We start from the raw sequence: 19753 nt of genomic DNA, 5'->3' as shown, positions 1-19753 counted from the left end.
AGAAGGAACAGAAATGGAACTACAGTACACTATCAATTATCTGGGCAAATGATGGGGGAGAGAAAACACGGATAACCCAAAGTTTCACTTTAATGTCTTTAAATACTCATAATTTACCAAAAACGGGAATATGCTGTTACCATTTATGCCGTTATTTTTATTTTAAAGCTTCCCGGACACATTGGCAGCTTTCTTCGCCGGTTCGCTATCTTTTAAGCGACGACAACATGCTTGTACTCGTATTATCAATGCTCCATGTAAGGCCTGGTTTCGAAAACCACACATCCGTGGCTGTGTTCGCGGATTCAGAAAATTGGTTTGCACGAATGCTTAAAAACCACTGCTCGACGTCGGAAACTACACAGTCAGGCACAATGCTATGGGTTGCAACTGCTGCGGGACGTGTATCAGTTATCACAGAGCATGGTTGCGCACTGCGAGGCCTAAAAAACAGAATCACGGATCTTCCGTGAATGCAGGTAACGTGCAATCGCTTCTGTTTTACGAAATGGATTCTAACGGAAATAATAAGCACCATGTATCCTAGGATTAATGAAGTAATTCTGATGAATTTGCGTACGATTTCATTTTTTTTAATCGGGTGGAAAATGTTTAGGGAGAGTGAATATATCATCTCTGGATATAGTCCTAGCCATACATAAGCAAAAATCTGCAGTAACAAATTTCTAAATACCACATGGACCAATGAGACATAGATATAATGGAATTGTTGGTAATTCTAATGGAAATAAAATTCCCTACATTTCTTAGTGGATTCACTGTTAAGTACTAATACTGGCCGGCAATGTTTTGTATACAGATGCAGTTTATTGTCATTTGATTAACACATACAGGTGCATAATTACAGTAAGAAACAGGTTACCCTAAAACACAACAATCACAAGGATATTGGGAAGCACATGGTAGCAGCAACCATAACACAGACCCCTAAGTCTTGCCATGTCCATCCTACTTTACCATCTAGTTTATCTATAAAGAGAAAATTATTCTTACGATACAGTCCACAAAAATCAAAAAGTAGACCAAAAAAAGGATTGATTACAAAAAAATAACTAGGATTTGCGAAAGGAAAAATTTTCAGTAAGAAATAGTTGTTACAGTTGTATGACAATATTTTACAATATAAAAAGACAATATTTTACCAATGACAAATTATCTTTAGTACCATTCCCAACTGGGTATTTCCTCAACATTTTTTAACAATACTTGTGTAAACGACATGAATTATGCGCCTATGAATAGATTAGTTAACGGTAAAATGAGAACAATCGTGATACAATTGTAACAATATTTTTAGGCTATTGGCAAAATGTGTACGATTTCAACCCAGAAAACATCATTTATTTCATTAATAATACACATTGAGACATACCAAGGAATGAGAGGAACATAACAAAAGATATTAGACCTTGAGCAGACAAATTCGAGTGAAAGTTAGTGGCATATTGTCTTAATGCAGAGTGAGCTAAGTGGGTGGCCTTGCACTATTTTGCCACCCAGCTCCTTCAAAATACAAATAAAAAATCCATGACTTCTTCATTCATTCACTACTACGTCTCACCATCCCTATTGGGTATTTGCTCATCATTATAAAACACTGCTTGTGTAAACGATAATGAATTACGTGTCTCCTGAACTTTTTGCTTAAGGAAAAATGTCAACAAATGCAATCTTAATTAGGTATCATTCCAGCGAGTATGCATGCCAGGTGCATTTCAGTAACCAATTTGAGTAAACCCTTCATACCATCAACTAGAACAATAATGCCTCTTAGATGTGGGGCGGAAATGCCTCACAAAGTCGCTCTTCCCAGAGAAAGTTTTCCCACATTCCCTGCAAGAATGGGGTCTTCCTCCTATCTGGGTGATGGTCGAGGGTGGACTTGTGAGCAAAAGCCTAGCTGCAGGCATTGCATTAACAAGGTCTAACTCCCGTGCGCGTGAGCTTATGTACGGTGCATGGGGATTCTAAGAGAGAAGGATTTCAAGCAAATGCTAAATGCATAAGGTTTGTCTCCTGTGTGCGTTAGTTTGTGTGTGGTTAGCTGGCTACTGTGATAGAAATATTTGCAGGAAATGATACGTGAATAATGTCAGTCTCCTGTGTGCATGTGCATATGGCTTTTAAGGGCACTAGTATGCGTGAAGGACTTCCTGCAGACACTGCAGAAACAGTGCGTCTTCCGTGTGTGTGTTTGTGTGTGTGTGTACTAATGTGCTTCGTAAGGTCATAATTGTGACTGAATGATTTACAGTGTATTCTACATGAATAAGTTTTCTCCTATGTGCGTAAACATATGGTTGTACAAGGTGCTTCCCTGAGTGAAGGATTTCCTGCAGACACTGTAGACACTCCTGGGTGTATATGCATATGCTCGGTAAGGTGATAACTACGACTGAATGATTTACACCATTTTTACATGAATCAGGCCTCTCTCTTGTGTTAGCCATATGCTTGTTGAGGTTGCCTTTCAGAGAGAAAGACTTATTGCAGACAATACAGGAATAATTCTAATCCCCCGTGTGTATACGCATATGCTTGGTAAGGACATCACTGCGACTGAATGATTTACAGCATATTTTACATGAATTAGACCGGTCTCTTGTGTGTGTAGCTATATGCTTGTTGAGGGTACCACTCACAGAGAAAGACTTATTGCAGATGCTGCATGTATAAGGCTTATCCCCAGTGTGTATACGCATGTGCTTGGTAAGGGAATCACTGCGACTGAATGATTTACAGCATATTTTACATGAATAATTCTTCTCCCCCGTGTGTATACGCATATGTTTGGTGAGGTCAGAAGTGTGACAGAAAGGCTTGGTGCAAATGCTGCATGTATAAGGTTTCTCCCCTGTGTGTGTACGCTTGTGTGTGCTGAGGTGGCTACTCTGAGAGAATGACTTATTGCATACACTACAGGAATAAGGTTTATCCCCAGTGTGTATACGCATGTGCTTGGTGAGGTCATAACTCTGAGAGAAAGACTTATTGCAGACACTACAGGAATAAGGCTTATCCCCAGTGTGTATACGCATGTGCTTGGTAAGGAAATCACTGCAACTGAATGATTTACAGCATATTTTACATGAATAAGACCTCTCTCCTGTGTGTGCACGCATGTGTTTGGTGAGGATGCTCCTCTGAGAGAAAGACTTATTGCATACACTACAGGTATAAGGCTTATCCCCAGTGTGAATACGGATGTGCTCGGTAAGGGCATAACTACGACTGAATGATTTACAGCATATTTTACATGAATGAGACCTCTCTCCTGTGTGGGTACGGATATGGGTGTTGAGGTGAGAACTCTGATTGAAAGGCTTATTGCAGATGCTGCATGTATAAGGTTTCTCTCCTGTGTGGGTACGCATGTGGTTGGTGAGGTTGCCCCTCAGAGAGAATGACTTATTGCAGACACTACAGGAATAATTCTTCTCCCCTGTGTGTACACGCATGTGTCTGTTGAGAGTAGAAGATTTATTGAAACACTTATAGCACACACTACAGGAATAAGGCCTCCCTCCTGTGCTTGAACACTTTCCCTTTTTGATGTCTCTAGTGCAAGAGGAATTTAGGGAATCACTTTCTACACATGTGTCAGCTCCTACAGCAAACCTTCTCCCTTTTCTATCCTTTCCTTTCTCCAGAGTCCCTCTGGATACTTCCTTTAGAGGCCCATTTCCTTCATGCCTCAGCACTTGTTTTCCACGGTTTGTCCCTTTTATATCTAGCACCATGGATGATTCATCATCCACGACTAAATTGCTGGTACCAAAATGAGTTTCAAGGTGTTTTTTAAGCTCACTTTTGGTGCTGAATCCACCTGTGCAGTGGTAGCAATTATATGAAGTTTCGTATGACATTTGTCCCTTTACAGCATTTTTTGCCTCACAATTACTGAATTCATCTTTGTTCCCCATGACTGGCTCTGCGCAACTCCTCTTTCTACTAATTCTTATCATCCTGAGGGCATTAGGGATAATTGGTGCATCACTACCACTTCCACCCCTCACCTCACCCATTGTGACTCTGCCTCCACTGATTTTGGATGCCTGCTTGTCCATCATATGGAATTCAGCAAGATGTTGACTTATCACCTAGAACAGCTCCACATTTTTCCAAGTCTTCATTAATCACATTCCTTCATTCCCCTGCATGACATGCTCCATTCGCAGAATTAATGACAGTCAGTGAGGCTGAGGAACGAATAGTCACCACTTCGATGTTTCCCTAAACTTCCTTTCACCAGCTGGAAGCCCTTGAAAAGAATTTTAATATTTTAATCACAAAAGAAGGCTATACTGGTCTAATTTATAAAAGCCCTTTAGTTGATGACTAATGCCATTTGATAGAAAGCAATATACCGGCCTCAAAGTATCAAGATGGGCCGCCCTTTTTATTATATGTTCATTTTTCATTTGATCTAACAATAAGGTGTTGTGTCTTTGAACTACAATAAAACTAAAATTTGGAGCAAGTACTCAATAAAATTAAAAGCGCAAACAATGAAGTACATGAATAATGGTCATAGGTGAGCTTCCTATTGAATTATTTATGTGCATAGAAGGGAGGTCAAGAAGAAGTAGTAAAATTGTGTAACAAAATATACAATAAAGGTACACAGCCAAGGGAACCTGTAAAGACAATTGTGATACCGATTCCAAACTTTGGAGCCACCAGAAAGTGGGAGGAACACCGAAACATCAGTCTGATTTCATATATGGCTAAGGAATTGCTGAGAGTTCTCAATCTGAGACTTGAACGAATAACGGAAAAGAAAGTTGGTGACGAGCAGTTTGACTTCAGAAGACGTAGGGGTACCATACAAACTATTGCACACCTAAGAACATTGGAGAAATGCACTGGGGAAGAGGACAAGATGTTAGCTTTGGCTTTATGGAAAAAGCTTTTTACAGGAAAAAATTGGATAAGCTATTGGGTAATTATAAGATAAAAAAAGTAGACTGAAGGGATGGCAGGCTGATTAGGGAATTGTACAAAACCAGATGGTGGCTATGAATGTTTAAAGTATGAATCTGTGCCGGGCAGTAAGCAAGGGCTGCTGCCTTTCACTCACAATATTTAACACATGCATGGAGGAGATGGTCAGAAAACCCAAGAAGAATGAAAATGAGAAAAGTATGGAGGACGCAATAAATAATCATCAAGTTTTTCATCGACATGGAGATCCTTGCCAATGACAATTGGGAACTTCAAAAAATGAGGAGGAACGGTTTAGAGGAAGGAATGAAAGTATGTGTAGTGAAAACTAAAGTTGTGACAGTAAATGACGATGGAAATGTGACTGTTATTTTCAATGGGGAAAAGAAAGAGGAAATTAGAAGGTATAGATATTCAGGAAGCGTGCTGATATAAGACTGACGAAGTAAGGCAGAGATAAGGGCAAAAAACTATGGGAACGGTAGCTATGCAATTAATTATTTTACAACGTCGAAAAACTTGTGTTAAATAGATGAAAAAGGGAACAGAAACCCAATCCCGAAATCAAACACAGGGCTGCATCATTATAATGCTATTGTAATCGTTTGATGGTTGAATTGGGAATTGAAAATTGCATTGGGAATTGCTGATGATAAGTTGCAGAAGCATTTTATTCGCATCCCTTATCTCAAATTTGAAGATGCAATTAAGCAAAGCAATGTAAAAGAAGAAAACTCGGAGTAGTCCACAGCAATGATGGCTGCTCTTGGGAAAAAGGAGACAGAGGACAATTGCTATCAACCACCTTTACCATTGATTATGCTGAATCAATGAGGGTGTTTTTTAAAGTGGACAGAGTTTCGAGTAAATTCCAGGGTAATAATAACATGGAAAAGGTAATGAGTAAAAATGTGATGATATCTATCAAAAGATGTTGTAATGCACAGAAATGCATCAATCGATGGCCTGTCAGGTCCAAATTTTCGCAATATTTTTTCTGTTGATAATGTATCTATAGTAATTACCCTGTAAGCCTCAGTGTTTACCTTTGTAATCAATATATAACAATTTATACTTTCCATGTAAAGTAACTTGGAAAGAGCAATCTAATACTATTATATACGATTATCTTCTAATCATCTTAGTACTTACTGACACAATACAAAATGAATTATTTTCAGTTTGTAAGTCAATTTTTAAAGTACATAAAATAAATTAATATCAACATTTTTTTTAAACTTAGGACTTCACATATTATAACATATACAACAAAATATTCGGCTTTTTCCTCAATTCATGTTTCTTAACCATATTCATGTATTAACTGTAATTACATTACTTTGTTAGTTTAAAACCTTCCTTCTATAAAACACAGTGGAAACATTGAGATACATAAGTTGTAAGTGAATTTCGAACACTTCAATATTCGTGACTTATTCATTTGGATTATCAAATTAATTAGTCTGTCCTTTTATTTTCCAAAAATGCCATTTTTAATTTGTTTGAGTTTTTTGCATTCAAACGCTCATTTTTAGAAATGGAGACTACAATCCAAGGGTTAGGGCTAACATATGAAAAATCAGCCAATTTCTCAAGTTCATCTGTTACTAATTTCATATTTATCTACAATACAAGAATATTCAATTCAAAACGATCTCTCGCTCCTTATATCACTATGGTTACTAAGATAACAGACAACATACTTTTGTCATTTATATCCAAGGGCTTAACTATGACTGAACAGGATTATACACATGTGGAAAAAGAATTTTTAAGTTTGGAAAACTGCATTAACAAGTTTCTCAACATGGTACGTGGACCTTCATTTGTAATATGTACCAGGGGCTCAGGCAGGAGTTAGGGCTAGGGGGGTTTCAGGCGCAAATATTACTGAGGTGCCTGGGTGTATGGCATACCTGACAGGGTTAACGGCAGGTGCAAGGGCCCTCTGCCAGAATAATTAAGATAAATGGTTAAAAATTGTGAGTTTTAAGGCCTCTGAGGGATATTTTATAAATCCTTGGACTATACTATAAGTAATATTAATCCAAATAAATAAAATACATTAAACTTCAAAAATTGTCTGAGCTCTTGGGGGGGGGTGTTATCCCCCAAAACACCCCTCGCTGTGCCACTGGTATGTACTGACTATATACCAGTGTAGAATATAATGATTAAGGCTATTGATAAAATAATCCCAAGCAGCCTTCAAAGTTTGAGATTAAAATTAGAGAAATATAATGCGACAATAAAGTGCAAAGCAGGTGAATGCTTGGTCATGGTCAAATTTGAAAATGTCAAATATTTTTGTCCAGAGTTAAAAATTGGAGATAGGATTTAATGTAATGACTGTAACCCGCAGTTGAATATAGTTATTAAGGCTATTGATCACTTGCAGGAGAATTGTCTTAACTTTATTTAATACGTCTAGATTTTTTTAACAATTCTTAAGATACAGTCACATCTTATAAACATAGATAGATTATAGGGGTTTACATTAATTACAGCAGTGGAAAATGCCACAATCACACCAATAAAGTGAAATAATTTGGGTCGATTAAGCGGCCCCTGGCAGTTTTTGCGCAAACACCTAGGGCAAGTACATCGGTCCGATTGCAGTAAAATGGTTAAGGATGGAAAATAATAAGCCTCTGTCAGCAATAAAAAAGCACGTTTAAAGCAGAAAATGATCACGCCAAACAAAGCATTTGCCATGAATACCCCCCAAGTAATGAACACTTAACCAAGCATTATGAAAAATTAGAAACAGATACCTCCAGAACAGAAATTAAAAAGAGAGTCTATCAGCTTTCCAGAAGCATAATCAAGAGAAAAAAATGATCAAGCCTATTCAGAGCAGTTGCCATGATCATCACCCAACATTCGGAATGAAAAGAAGCATTACAAAACTTGGAAAGCCAATCATCAGAAGCACAAAGTAATCAGGCAGCTTCAAGGCAAATGTCACGAGCATCGCACAAGCCTCAGTATTAAAAGAAGCAATATGAAAATTTTGAAATAGATACATGTGAGCAATTAAAAAGAACATCCTTAAAAACTTGGAAAGCCAATTCACCATTCATAATAGTCAGGCTTCTTCAAAGGAAATATCATGAGCACTCCTAGCAACTCAGCACTAAAAGAATTTTTTAGGAACAATTGGAAAGAGGTCACTTCAGAATGACAGTGGAAAAGAGCCCCTATGAGCACTAAAAAGGCACGTTCTATTATGCAAAATATTATAGCAGCTAAAAAGCAAAGAGGAATGCACTGAGGGTGCCCAATTCCATCCCATAGAATTCACTTCTATTGCCACTCCGTCACATTTTAATCGACTTTCAAAAATGTACGCTGTGATGATTGGATAGCAATCCGATTTTTCCCAATATTTTGCACAATGAAAATAGAAAATGCAAGGAACAGTATTGAAGATATATGAATTTGATAAATAAAATTATCCTGAATGCAAATTTTGGTTTACACCCCTCATTACGCCTTATTTCCCCATGACACATCGCTGCCATTGGCAGCGATGGAGATGGAGCTCACCCGGATGGAAACCCAAGAAGAATTCACCGCCATCATACGCCGGGAAAAAGTGAAATCTTACAACAATAGTATGAATTCATTCGTCACCGACGTGAGTGGAGACTTGTATACCCATTAAAATGCATAGTGGGTGAAAACTCGTTTAAATTAGGAGATCATCTTTTGTAAAATTCGTTTTTGAAGCCATTATAATTGGAAACCTCACACGCTTTGTGTTAAATAGAGCAATAAAAATGAATACAACATCGATATTATGATGACAATTAAAATGAGTATCCATTACTACTAATAAGGCACGTTCAATTTTACAAAATGATCATGCTGGTTAAAAGCAATGCCATGAGCATCCCCTAAAAATAAGCACTAAAATAAATATTAAGATCAAACGAAAATAGTATCTCTATGATGGCAATTAAAGGAACGTCTATCAGCAGTCCGAAAGCATGTTCACTAGAACACAATCATGTGGCAGTCCAAAAGCAAACGTCATTAAAAAACCCAATACTCAACACTAATACTGCATAATGAACAAATGGGAATAGATACTTCATGATGGGAATTAGAAAGAGCATCTACCACCACTTGAAAAAGCAAAGTCACAAGCACAAAATAATAATGGGCAGCTTAAAAGCAAATGTCATGGTGATACCAGAAAACTCAACATTAAAAGAAGCAATATAAACAATTGTAAATAGGCATTCCATGATGAAAATTGAAAAGATACTCCCTAATAATTTGCCACGAATAAACAGGCATCCTAATCCATGAAACGTCAAATCAAGTCAGCCATAAATTGTATTTAATAAACGAACTTATGCCCTCACTAATTACGTCATCTCTGTTTGCTTGTTATTTGAAATCAAGTCAGCAGATACTTTTAAACGGGATACGCTACGGAACGCCAATGCTCTCCATATAAAGCATCTTGATCCATTAAACCGAATATATAAATCATACATCTCCATGAATGATACCCAGACTTAAGTACTAAGTCGTACTAAAACATGTCACTCAGAAAACTGTTGAGGTTAAAGCCAAATGTTCGGAGAAACAGATATCAACATTCAAAACAAACACGAATTATATTTTATATTCTTGGATGTCACATCTCAAAACAGATCCTACGTACTTACAAACCTCTATGTTATAAAAAAAGAATCACATTTGAAACTTTTCATAGAGAACCACGCCTCTAATCAATTGTATTTGCTGAAGTTGGAGGTTTCCGTTTTACAATTTCATATTTTCGCTACTTTTCCCAAAGATCATACAAAGCAAATATTTAAAAATATAGTAAGCTTTTAAGGCTTAAATTTCGAGAGTTTAAATATTTCTGCGACGTTGACAGAGAGGAATGTGATACTTCAATCGGCGCGAGAGGATTTTAATACACATGGTATTCCTACTTATAATGGTATTTAAGGACACAAAAGTTGATAACACAAAACGGTATGATAACATCATGTAGTACATATACCTGCGAACATTTAGAACACATAATATCATTACAACAGGGCCAAACAACTCCGAAATGCATATAACATTACCTAGATGATGGAATACTTGCTATCACACCAAGAGAGTAATCCTGATTAATGAGAGACCACTTGCATGATTTTACTATGAGGTGGTGATATGTAACTATGCATTTATAATGAGAACTATAAACAACAAAACACACTAGAAAGTCACGCAGTATTCTCCACCATAAATATGGATATGATCAAGAAGCCTACTTATAGGGTTCTTGGATATGATACACGAATAAGAAGTCAGTGACGGCGGCATGAAAACAGAAGATTATCTACTAATATCTCCATATAAAAACAAAAAAGACGGATTCGGCACCACCTCAATATCTATTTTGGTAATAAGTCGAATATATTGAGTCCTCTTCTTCAAAGACAAAATTAACACATGTATATAATTACGTTAACATGTTTACCCACGAAAACTACTTAAATCGACTTGAAGGAAGTACTGCACAAACGGGAATGTCTAACTATGAGAACACTATCTTCTATAACGCACACAAAAAGCAGATTTTGGTCTTCTCCGGAATACACAAAGCTACTTCAAACTCCCTTTCATCAAGTAATCGAACCGTCGCTTCACATCATACCCATACATAAAGGCTACATAGACTAGCTAATCACACCAAGAAAATAATTTTTGTACGAGATTAATTGTATACATTACATCACTATGAGGTTCTTACATGAAATTGTGCATTTTAAGGGACCCATCATCATACAAACACACCACCAAATACATCAATCTCCGCCAAAAATATGGATATTGTACACGAATACGAATTCAGGGCGAGGGCCTAACAGTAAAAAATATCCAATAATTTTCTCAACTTACTTGACAGGAAACAAAGGATCCAGCAGCAACTTTAAACCTATTTTGAAAATAAGCAGGATAACGTTTTAGTTTAAGGTCAACAACAACACATTCATATAGGTACTTAAATAGCTTAACCACTACCATCTTTACAAACAAAAAACTACTAACCTCGACTAAAAAGATTCCCGGAATCAAAATAAATCCAAAAGTAATGTTTAATAACGAGAGTACTACCTCTCAAGGCAAACCAAATAGGGAGTTTATTAACTTCCGTCATAAACACAATTTCCCGACATGCTCTCGCTCATGAACTAATCGATCGGCCACTCGACTCAACGTTATCGACTCAAATGTCGAATTCGAAACGCATTGACACATCGATATTAGAATTCGTGCGGCGGACGTTTAAGAGTAGATATACATTGCAGCCTCAAAACAAACTAAAGATAGCCCGGGTGCTAACATCTGTTATTACCAATCTTATTATTGAATATGCGGTTGTTTCAAAAATTATTCGTTTCATGAATTTCAAAGCCTTAGCTGCTTAGCTACCTGAAAGCAATACGACCTCTGCATTTTAGGGAGACTATGATCACAAAATCCCAGAAGGAAACTACTTTCATTTGGATGATAATTGAAACACTGAGAAATACTCAAGGCAAGGTCCATAAAAGTCAGCTATTAATAAATCACCTCAAATATATATCACAATGCAACAGAAGGGATAGAGATTTTTATCAACAATTTTCACCATAGAGTTTATATTACTATATAAGTGTAGAGTATTTACGATTTTCATGACCATTTGACACGGTCACATCATCCGTGAAATAACCATGTTAACGTAAGACCACGTATACCAGGTTGGTTTAGAATCGCGGTTTTATAATTTTTTGTTAAGATTAAGATTAGTATGTATGTAAGACCAGAAAGGAATTTAAGCCCAATTTCAGCTCCCATACATTGCTTAACTCCCTTTTTTCGGCAAAACGATTCCAGAATTCCTTTATTTTAAAGTTCAAAAATGTTTTTTTTCAAAATAGCCATATCAGGACTCATGTAATAAACCTTAATAATATATCAGTTTAAATTAAAGCAAATGGAAGAATTCTTCATTTTTCGACGAAAGGCCCATTGTATACGTAGTCTTCTCATGGTAAGATACACACTTAAAGCCCTGAGCCCTAAGATACAAACTAATCTTTGCTTGATTGGGCTGTTATAAGCTAGGGTGTCAATGAACATTTATGTATTTTATGTCTATCTGTTGTTATGTGATTTTGAAGTGATATTTAAAAGTGTGCTTTTTATAGCCCCTTTTCATGATATACGTATCCCTATTTTATATCGGACAAGCTAAGCAAAGACTGGTGTAGATTCAGGGTATGTAGCTTCAATTCTTCCCGCTAGCGAACCTTGTATACCATCGAAAAGTGATTAATTCTTGCATTCTAAATGTAAACTGATATAATATTGAGTTTATTTGCATGAACTCCGAAATACCTATCTAGAAAACCCTTTCTGCATACTAAAGAAATTTGGGAATTATGTTTGTCACTGAAGCTGCCGATATGGCGCTTAAATTCCACTTTGACACAAACATGATATCACTTAGTGAATTTGTCATGTATTGCACGGGAAAGAGGCTAATATTTAAAGGAGGATATTCGGCCTCTTGTAGATGTGTCTCTAGTGGTAAAAACCGCAACTAAGAATCCTTCTAAATAAGTACACTAGTTTTTCCATATGTCTCATATTATAAAGTGGTGTTTACGTGTCAATGAGCATGAGAATTGCTATGTATATTGTGTTTAAGCTGTTGCAATGTAACTTACAAGGAGAGACCACGAAAGTTGCTCCGCCTTTTTCAATGCCGTATTTTTTACGGCCTTCGGAATGGTGAACACATCCCTGAACTAGTAGTGGTTCCGTTGAATGGGCCTTAGTTTGGCTGTAATTAATTAATTTTCATGCGGTACTTTTCACAAGCCGCATATAGTTTCATAATATCGCGTCCTACGTCAGTAGGGTCAGGTGGGGTAGTGGTTAGCGTTTACGGCTACAACCCTGGGGACCAGGGTTCAAGGCTCCGTTATGGCTTTAAATTTTCTTGTCTCCATTGTGATCACATGGCGTCAACTTTTTCATTAATTTTAATTGCGACAAGCATACACATGAGATTATTTTTCATCACCATAATGACGTTTAGGTATTTAAGCAGTGTCATTTCAAACACGGAGATACGACGACTACACTAGCAAGGGTTGGTGTGCGCCAAATTGTTAGTTTCTTCGTTGCTTATACTGATCAGCTTCCACATTAAAATGGAAACCACTCTTGCAAGAGCACATGGCATTATAGGCTCGCGGCGACCAACAACATGCGTACAGACATAATTAATAAGAACACAAAACGAATATAAAATGCCATATCTCTCGAACACTTGTAATTCACTTTACTCCAAAGGGAGTTTACTTACACAGTACCTTTGTGCTAAAAAAACCATTACGAAATATAATTTCCATTAATTAATAGGATGAAATAAAAGTTTATGACCCTGGACCGGACGTGGTGGCGTATAAAATACGTCAATATCCGAAAGCCAAGGATTTCAACATCGTACGTACATTCTGGGCTAGAATGGTCTCGTGTATTCCTACAATGTACTTTGACTGTCTATATTGCGAGTTTTCAAAGTTCGAGGTATTGTAGCTAATTTTTTTTAGATCAGCAAGAGGAATCCGTCACACGTGGCGTATAAATTACGCCGGGCGACCGGGCGTATACCACCTCTGTACCTTTATATCTGTATCACCTTTAAAAGTACAACATTTTACTAATTTCTACAAATAAAGATTAATTTTAACAAAAATCGAGTATTATCATATATGCACATAACATGGGAAAACTACGCCATTCGCCCGGTTGTGAAGAAATAACAGTCGCGCCCGCTAGAGGGTTAAAAGCAACAATTACACCAAATGTGTCTTGTGCTCACCGCTTCCCAAAATCTTCCGTAGCCCTTCCAATATAATAACAAGATATGCACCAACAAATGTCATTTCTTCCAAAAAAAAAGCCACTGCTTTAGCCCCCCATTAATCTTTCGTTATGTTTTTGGGTAGAAAGTGGAGCCTTCACTTCTCCGCATTAAAAATGACACTGCTTAAATACCTAAACGTTATTATGGTGATAAAAAAATAATCTCATGTGTATGCTTGTCGCAATTAAAATTAATGAAAAAGTTGACGCCGTGTGATCACAATGGAGACAAGAAAATTTAAAGCCATAACGGAGCCTTGAACCCTGGTCTCCCGGATGGTAGCCGTAAACGCTAACCACTACCCCACCTGACCCTCCTGACGTAGAACGCGATATCATGAAACTATATGCGGCTTGTGAAAAGTACCGCATGGAAATTAATTAATTACAGCCAAACTAAGGCCCATTCAACGGAACCACTACTAGTTCAGGGATATGTTCACCATTCCGAAGGCCATAAAAAATACGGCATTGAAAAAGGCGGAGCAACTTTCGTGGTCTCCCCTTGTTAGTTTTAAGTTGATTTATGAGTTGTTTGCTTTTTTCATCTTTTCGTTGAGCATTGCAAAGTATTTTCATACATCATCGCAGTGAATGTAGTTTACCTGTGGGAATTAGAAATCTGTGTCAATGCTGATCAGTGACAATTGTTTACACGCAATTCCTTTCCGAACCTTTACTTATCTCTGGTTGTAATCTATGGAGTTCTCTCTCCTAACCTATAAAAATTACCCTTCCATAATCATTTTCAAATGGGGTAGTTTCCTTCATCAAAGAAAACGAAAGGCATTGATTGTGATTCGTTACCCATCATTGGTGTATTCATAATACACAAATTATTTGGTTTTTGAAATACCGGTTTAGACGAATGGCAAGGGTACATATTAATCCTCATTTGAAAAAGGCCAGATTGGCGCCCATGCGATTCCACTCCACGTGACGTCACAGGGACCAAGTTTCTACACGAGAGGATAGGAGTAATACATCGTCTGAGGTTACCAATGCATGCATGAGGCACAGAGCTCAGGGAAACATATCTTAATAATCACCTATTAATACTGGCTAAGGTCGGATAGTTTTCTTCATTCTATAAGGTATTAATAAACCTTTTTTAAGCCAAGCGCTACCAGCCAGCAAGGTATTCAGCTACCTGCTAGCATCCTGCGTCCTATCAGCGCTCAGAGCCTCGATCAAGGTCACCTCACAAGGCGGGAGGGGGAACCAGAAATGCCACGCATGGACTTTTTCCCTTCATTCCTACTTACGCGTCGCGTCTTTGCGCGCTTTAAAATTTTTCACTTTTCATTTAATCGCGAAAAATAGATGTCGTCATTTAAAAATCTAAAATCGTGAAATACGTACTGCAGGAGTAATAATCTTTAGATTTAGGCAATAAAAAAATTATAGGAAACCACCCTATTTCCAGTAAGCAATTTCATCCATTTAATTTATTATTTATCATGTCTTTATAAATAATCTAGAAAAAATGTCTAATTTTTCTCTATTACCCAATTTTTACTGTACTACTATCATACTCTTTTTTTATTGTCTGAGCAGAAATGGATTGCTGCATTTCTTTTTGAAAAACCCATAGCACAAAGAAACTTCATGCCTTCATTCAAATTTGCCAACCGTTTAATGTTCTGCCAAGAGGGGACCTAACCAATCTTAAGTAATGATGCACCATTTGCCATGTAATTCACAGTTTTTACATTTTATACACTTCTTCAAGCCATAAAATAATGGTATTAGGCTATGAATGAAAAAATTTGTATGAAAAATGATTATAAAACTATACTTAACTACTAAACAGAGTTTTATACTCTTACTTTATTTATAACAGGAGGTATTCAATTTACCTTCTGGAGCTTGTTGGAGAATAAATATTCTTAACTCTCTTGATGCATATGATTGGCACATGTTTTTCTACGGGAGTGGTTGCCAGCTTCCCCTGTTCTAGTATTATCTTATAACAGTCCTCCTCTCTGAGATTGAGATATGGATTATAGTTAAGAGTATTATCAGTACTGTTAGCAAAGAGGCAACATAAAAGGGCCCAATTCCATTGCATACAAGGTTGACTGATGTTGTCATTTGAGGAGCATTGTAAACGGTTCACAGAAAATTCAGCAGCATGGAAATGACTGCAGAGAGTTCCATTCACTCATGATATTTGTAACAGAATAAACTCCAAATTACCTGTGCACAAATTTCGAGTAATTGATGGACAGAATTTCAATAAATCTAACATGAAATTGTCTTCTACAGTGAAGCTCAATGCAAATTGAACATTTAATTAACCTAATGCTTTTTTTCCTTCCTAGAAGCAAATCAGGACATGCTAACAAAAACATTTGCATCATCAAGTTTTAGTTCCTATTACAAATGAAATACACATGAATTTCAATGAGAAGAAATTTCCTTGGACTGCTGCAAATTAAACCATAGCTGGCTGACAGTGCAGATCACAATGCAGATTCCTAGGGCAATTTTACCAAAGCTCATGGTACTAGGTGTTAGGCCTCCGTTGTTTATCAAGGATGGCAACACGCGGGAGAAAAGACAATAATGAACCCACAGCCGGTGAAGAGCCTCATGAAATCCTTTTCTTCTTAAAAACGAAATCAGGGTCACCCACAAATAATTCTTTCAATCTAATATTCGTATCCGTAACAGATATTCCCACTTAACACTGCAGATATTGTTCCAAAAAGTGCCATGGTAAGTGAGAGATGCATTATGTCAGACATTACAATTTAAATTCTGTCGTCGCAAACAAAATAAACGTCCGCAAATACGATTCTATATATGACCTAAACTATAAGAGTTATAATTTAAATCCAAAAGTTGTACGAAAAGATAAAACATCTGCAGTCCTCATCACTGAACAACCAAAATCGGAAACACTACATGGGAAACTTGACTTATTTCACTTTTCTGTCGATCATTGGCGAGGTGTTTTAATATCATTTAATATTGCTAATGAACTAATTTAATGCCCCATTAACTTTTGTATCCTAAACAAAAATCCTGATAGTAAATTTTGTATCCTATGCTTTTTAATAAATTTTGCATGTACTAATATGATTCAGACATATATCTTAATACCTTGCCCATCAAGGCTTCGTCAAATACACAATTAAGTTACTTTTTCATGTTATTATCTTAACCTGTTGAACCCACAAATACAAACATCTTACTAAAGTTTTCAATCTCATCGATATGAATGCGAAACTATTAAGGCTTGCCGACACGGTAAGCTAACACTAACAAGTTAATATCTACTTACTTGAATGATTTCACATTATTTGTAAGTTACTCTAGAATTCCAATGAAAAATAAGATGCACTCACCCTTAAGTAATATATACACCAAAATTTTCTCAGTTCTGCATCCAATTTATGACAAATACTTCTGAAATCGTTGAATTCGATGAGCATTTTCAAGCACATTGGACATTAAGTGGCAGGCAGGCCATATCCCACAGCAACCTATGAAAGGAATGAAAACATTTGCAATAGACTTCGGACCTGTCGTTGAAAATAAGTTCACATAACGAAATAAAAAAAGAACTAAGGACATCAATAAAATGTAACCCGTCACTTACTTTTAAGTCGACTAAATCATATAAGGCATCCTCGACAGTTATCTCGCTTGAAACAATTGACGTAAATACGTGGTAATAATAATCATATTTCTTCATGCAGAGTCTGCACGGGGTACTGTAATATGTCTTGTGTTAATAAATTGGACTTTGCTGAAAGTATGTGATTGATTTAACAAGTGATTAGATTAAATCACAACACTCTCGGAATGATTTCCTGAAGACTCCGAGAAATCATGCTCGTGCTTTCACTGCAATATCTCATTCATTCTCTAAACCAGTTCACTCCAACAAATCATCCATGTATCACTCAGTGATTTCAAAATTCCTAATACATTAAGATCATTTCCATGACGTACACCATTGCAAAAACATTAAACTTATCAAGGAAAAGGGTGTAATAAGCTCACATTTAAATAGGACCTCAAAAAGAAATCACATAGCAGCAGGATAAACAGCAAATATTTTACAAGAATTTCAAGCTTATTGACAAGAACCCTACCTAAGGACGATTGTCTTCGTGCGCTCCGATCGTCATTTGCCCAATATTCGTGTATTGCCGATATTTTTTGCAGCTGAATTATTCTGTTGTAAAATCAAAGAGTAGGTAAGAAGCAAAAGAAAAACATCGAAAACATATTCCTCAAAATTCTTCCAGTTCATTTATATGTGTTATGAGTTGGTCATTGGTAAATTCAAATGTATCACTTTTATGACTGAATGAATTGTAAACACTTGGTTCTGCCAAAATAGCGACTTCGGTCGTCACCATTGACGTAGCAACTGCGAGTTAATTAATACCTCATCAGGATTCGGAATAACTAAGCGGGAAATTGGACTTTTTTCACTGCTCCAGCGATCATTGGCGAGGTCCTTTCATTACATTCAATATTTTTAACTAACAAATTTAATGCTACATTAAGTTTTGGTCTTTAATAAAAAGTGCTTATCAGTTATTTTTTCATGTAATACATTGATGCAGTCACTAAGCATTAAGGCCTGTTTACACGATGCATTAATAGGTATGAGTTAATGCACGTTTCCGTGCATGAATTTTTTGGACCAGAACGGTACATGTACGAATGCATGAACCAAATTGGAACAAGTTCTCTTTTCTGTGCATGCATTCGCACAAGTTGTGTGGTTACACGGTGTATTTTGGCGTTCATTCTCGCGTTCATAAATTTAGACATCAACCCGTACGTGTTAATGTACCGTGCAAACAAATACATTGCCCATCATATACTTCATAATCTTGTACAAAATTAATTACATTTTCAAGTTATTGCTGTAATCTGTTGAAACCACAAGTACAAACATTTATCAAAAATTTCTTTCCAGTCTATATGAACTTTAAACTATTAAGGCCGGGCTACACGGTAAGTTAACACGAACAAGTCAATATCTGGTTACATGAATGATTTCACATTATTTGAAACTTACACGAGGCTTACAATGAAAAAAATAAGATGCACTCACCCTGAGGTAATTTCTGCACGAAAATTTAGTCAGTTCTGCGTCCGATTCATGACAAATATTTCTGAAATCATTGACTTCGATGAGCTTTTTCAAGCACAGTGGGCTGGCAGGCAGGTCATCTCCAACAGCAACCTACGAAAGGAATGAAAACATATACGCAAGAGATTTCAGACTTGCTATGGAAAACATGCCCATACCACGGAATAAAACAATAACTAAGGAGATCAATAAAACCCTCACTTACTAGTAAGTCAACAAAATCGCCTAAGGCATCCTTTCCAGTTCCATCCTTCCTGCAATTGAAAAGAATGTATTGTAACAATAATCATTTTTCTTCAAGCAAAGTCTGCACGGAGTACCCTCGGAATTCCTTTCTGAAGACTCAGATAAATTCCCAGGGGTAATAGTCAAATTTTCACAGCAATAACTCATTTTATCTGTAAAGCCAGTTCACTCCTCAAACAAATCATCCACACAGCACTCAGTTATTTACAAATTTCTAATACATTACGTTCATTTCTTTGACTTACGTCAACGCAAAAACTTCAGAATAGTCCAGGAGAAGTGCATAAAAAGCTCACATTTACATAGGACCTAAAAAATAAATCGCAATTCAACAGAAAATACACCAAATATTTAACACGTTTTACACGGACTCATTGACGCCGTAACTCTTATGCCTGACCTGGCAAGCAAGGATTAGTTTACATGCAGTACTTTGTTTGCGTATTGCACCGCTAGAGAATTGCGTATGCAACAGGCCTA

General features: G+C 36.7%; 1 protein-coding gene across 3 annotated transcripts; it reads right to left on the bottom strand.

The window, feature by feature from the left end:
* Positions 1-808: 808 nt before the first annotated feature.
* Positions 809-19094, bottom strand: LOC124172913 (zinc finger protein 501-like). 3 transcript variants are annotated; one of them, XM_046552426.1, is made up of 4 exons: positions 18989-19094; positions 17259-17396; positions 10882-10918; positions 809-4282 (listed from the first exon to the last, which is right to left on the bottom strand). In XM_046552426.1, the coding sequence occupies exon 4, from the start codon at positions 4089-4091 to the stop codon at positions 2532-2534; it is 1560 nt and encodes a 519-aa protein (XP_046408382.1). In that variant the 5' UTR covers positions 4092-4282; positions 10882-10918; positions 17259-17396; positions 18989-19094; the 3' UTR covers positions 809-2531. The 3 variants fall into 3 exon arrangements, with proteins under 3 accessions (XP_046408382.1, XP_046408384.1, XP_046408383.1); XM_046552428.1 differs by lacking the exon at positions 10882-10918; XM_046552427.1 differs by lacking the exons at positions 17259-17396; positions 18989-19094 and adding an exon at positions 11032-11113.
* Positions 19095-19753: the final 659 nt, after the last annotated feature.

The sequence above is a fragment of the Ischnura elegans genome, assembly GCF_921293095.1.
Source record: "Ischnura elegans chromosome 13 unlocalized genomic scaffold, ioIscEleg1.1 SUPER_13_unloc_3, whole genome shotgun sequence".
NCBI lineage: Eukaryota > Metazoa > Arthropoda > Insecta > Odonata > Coenagrionidae > Ischnura > Ischnura elegans.
Note: the sequence above shows the minus strand (reverse complement) of the source record. Positions and strands in the feature narration are given on the sequence as shown.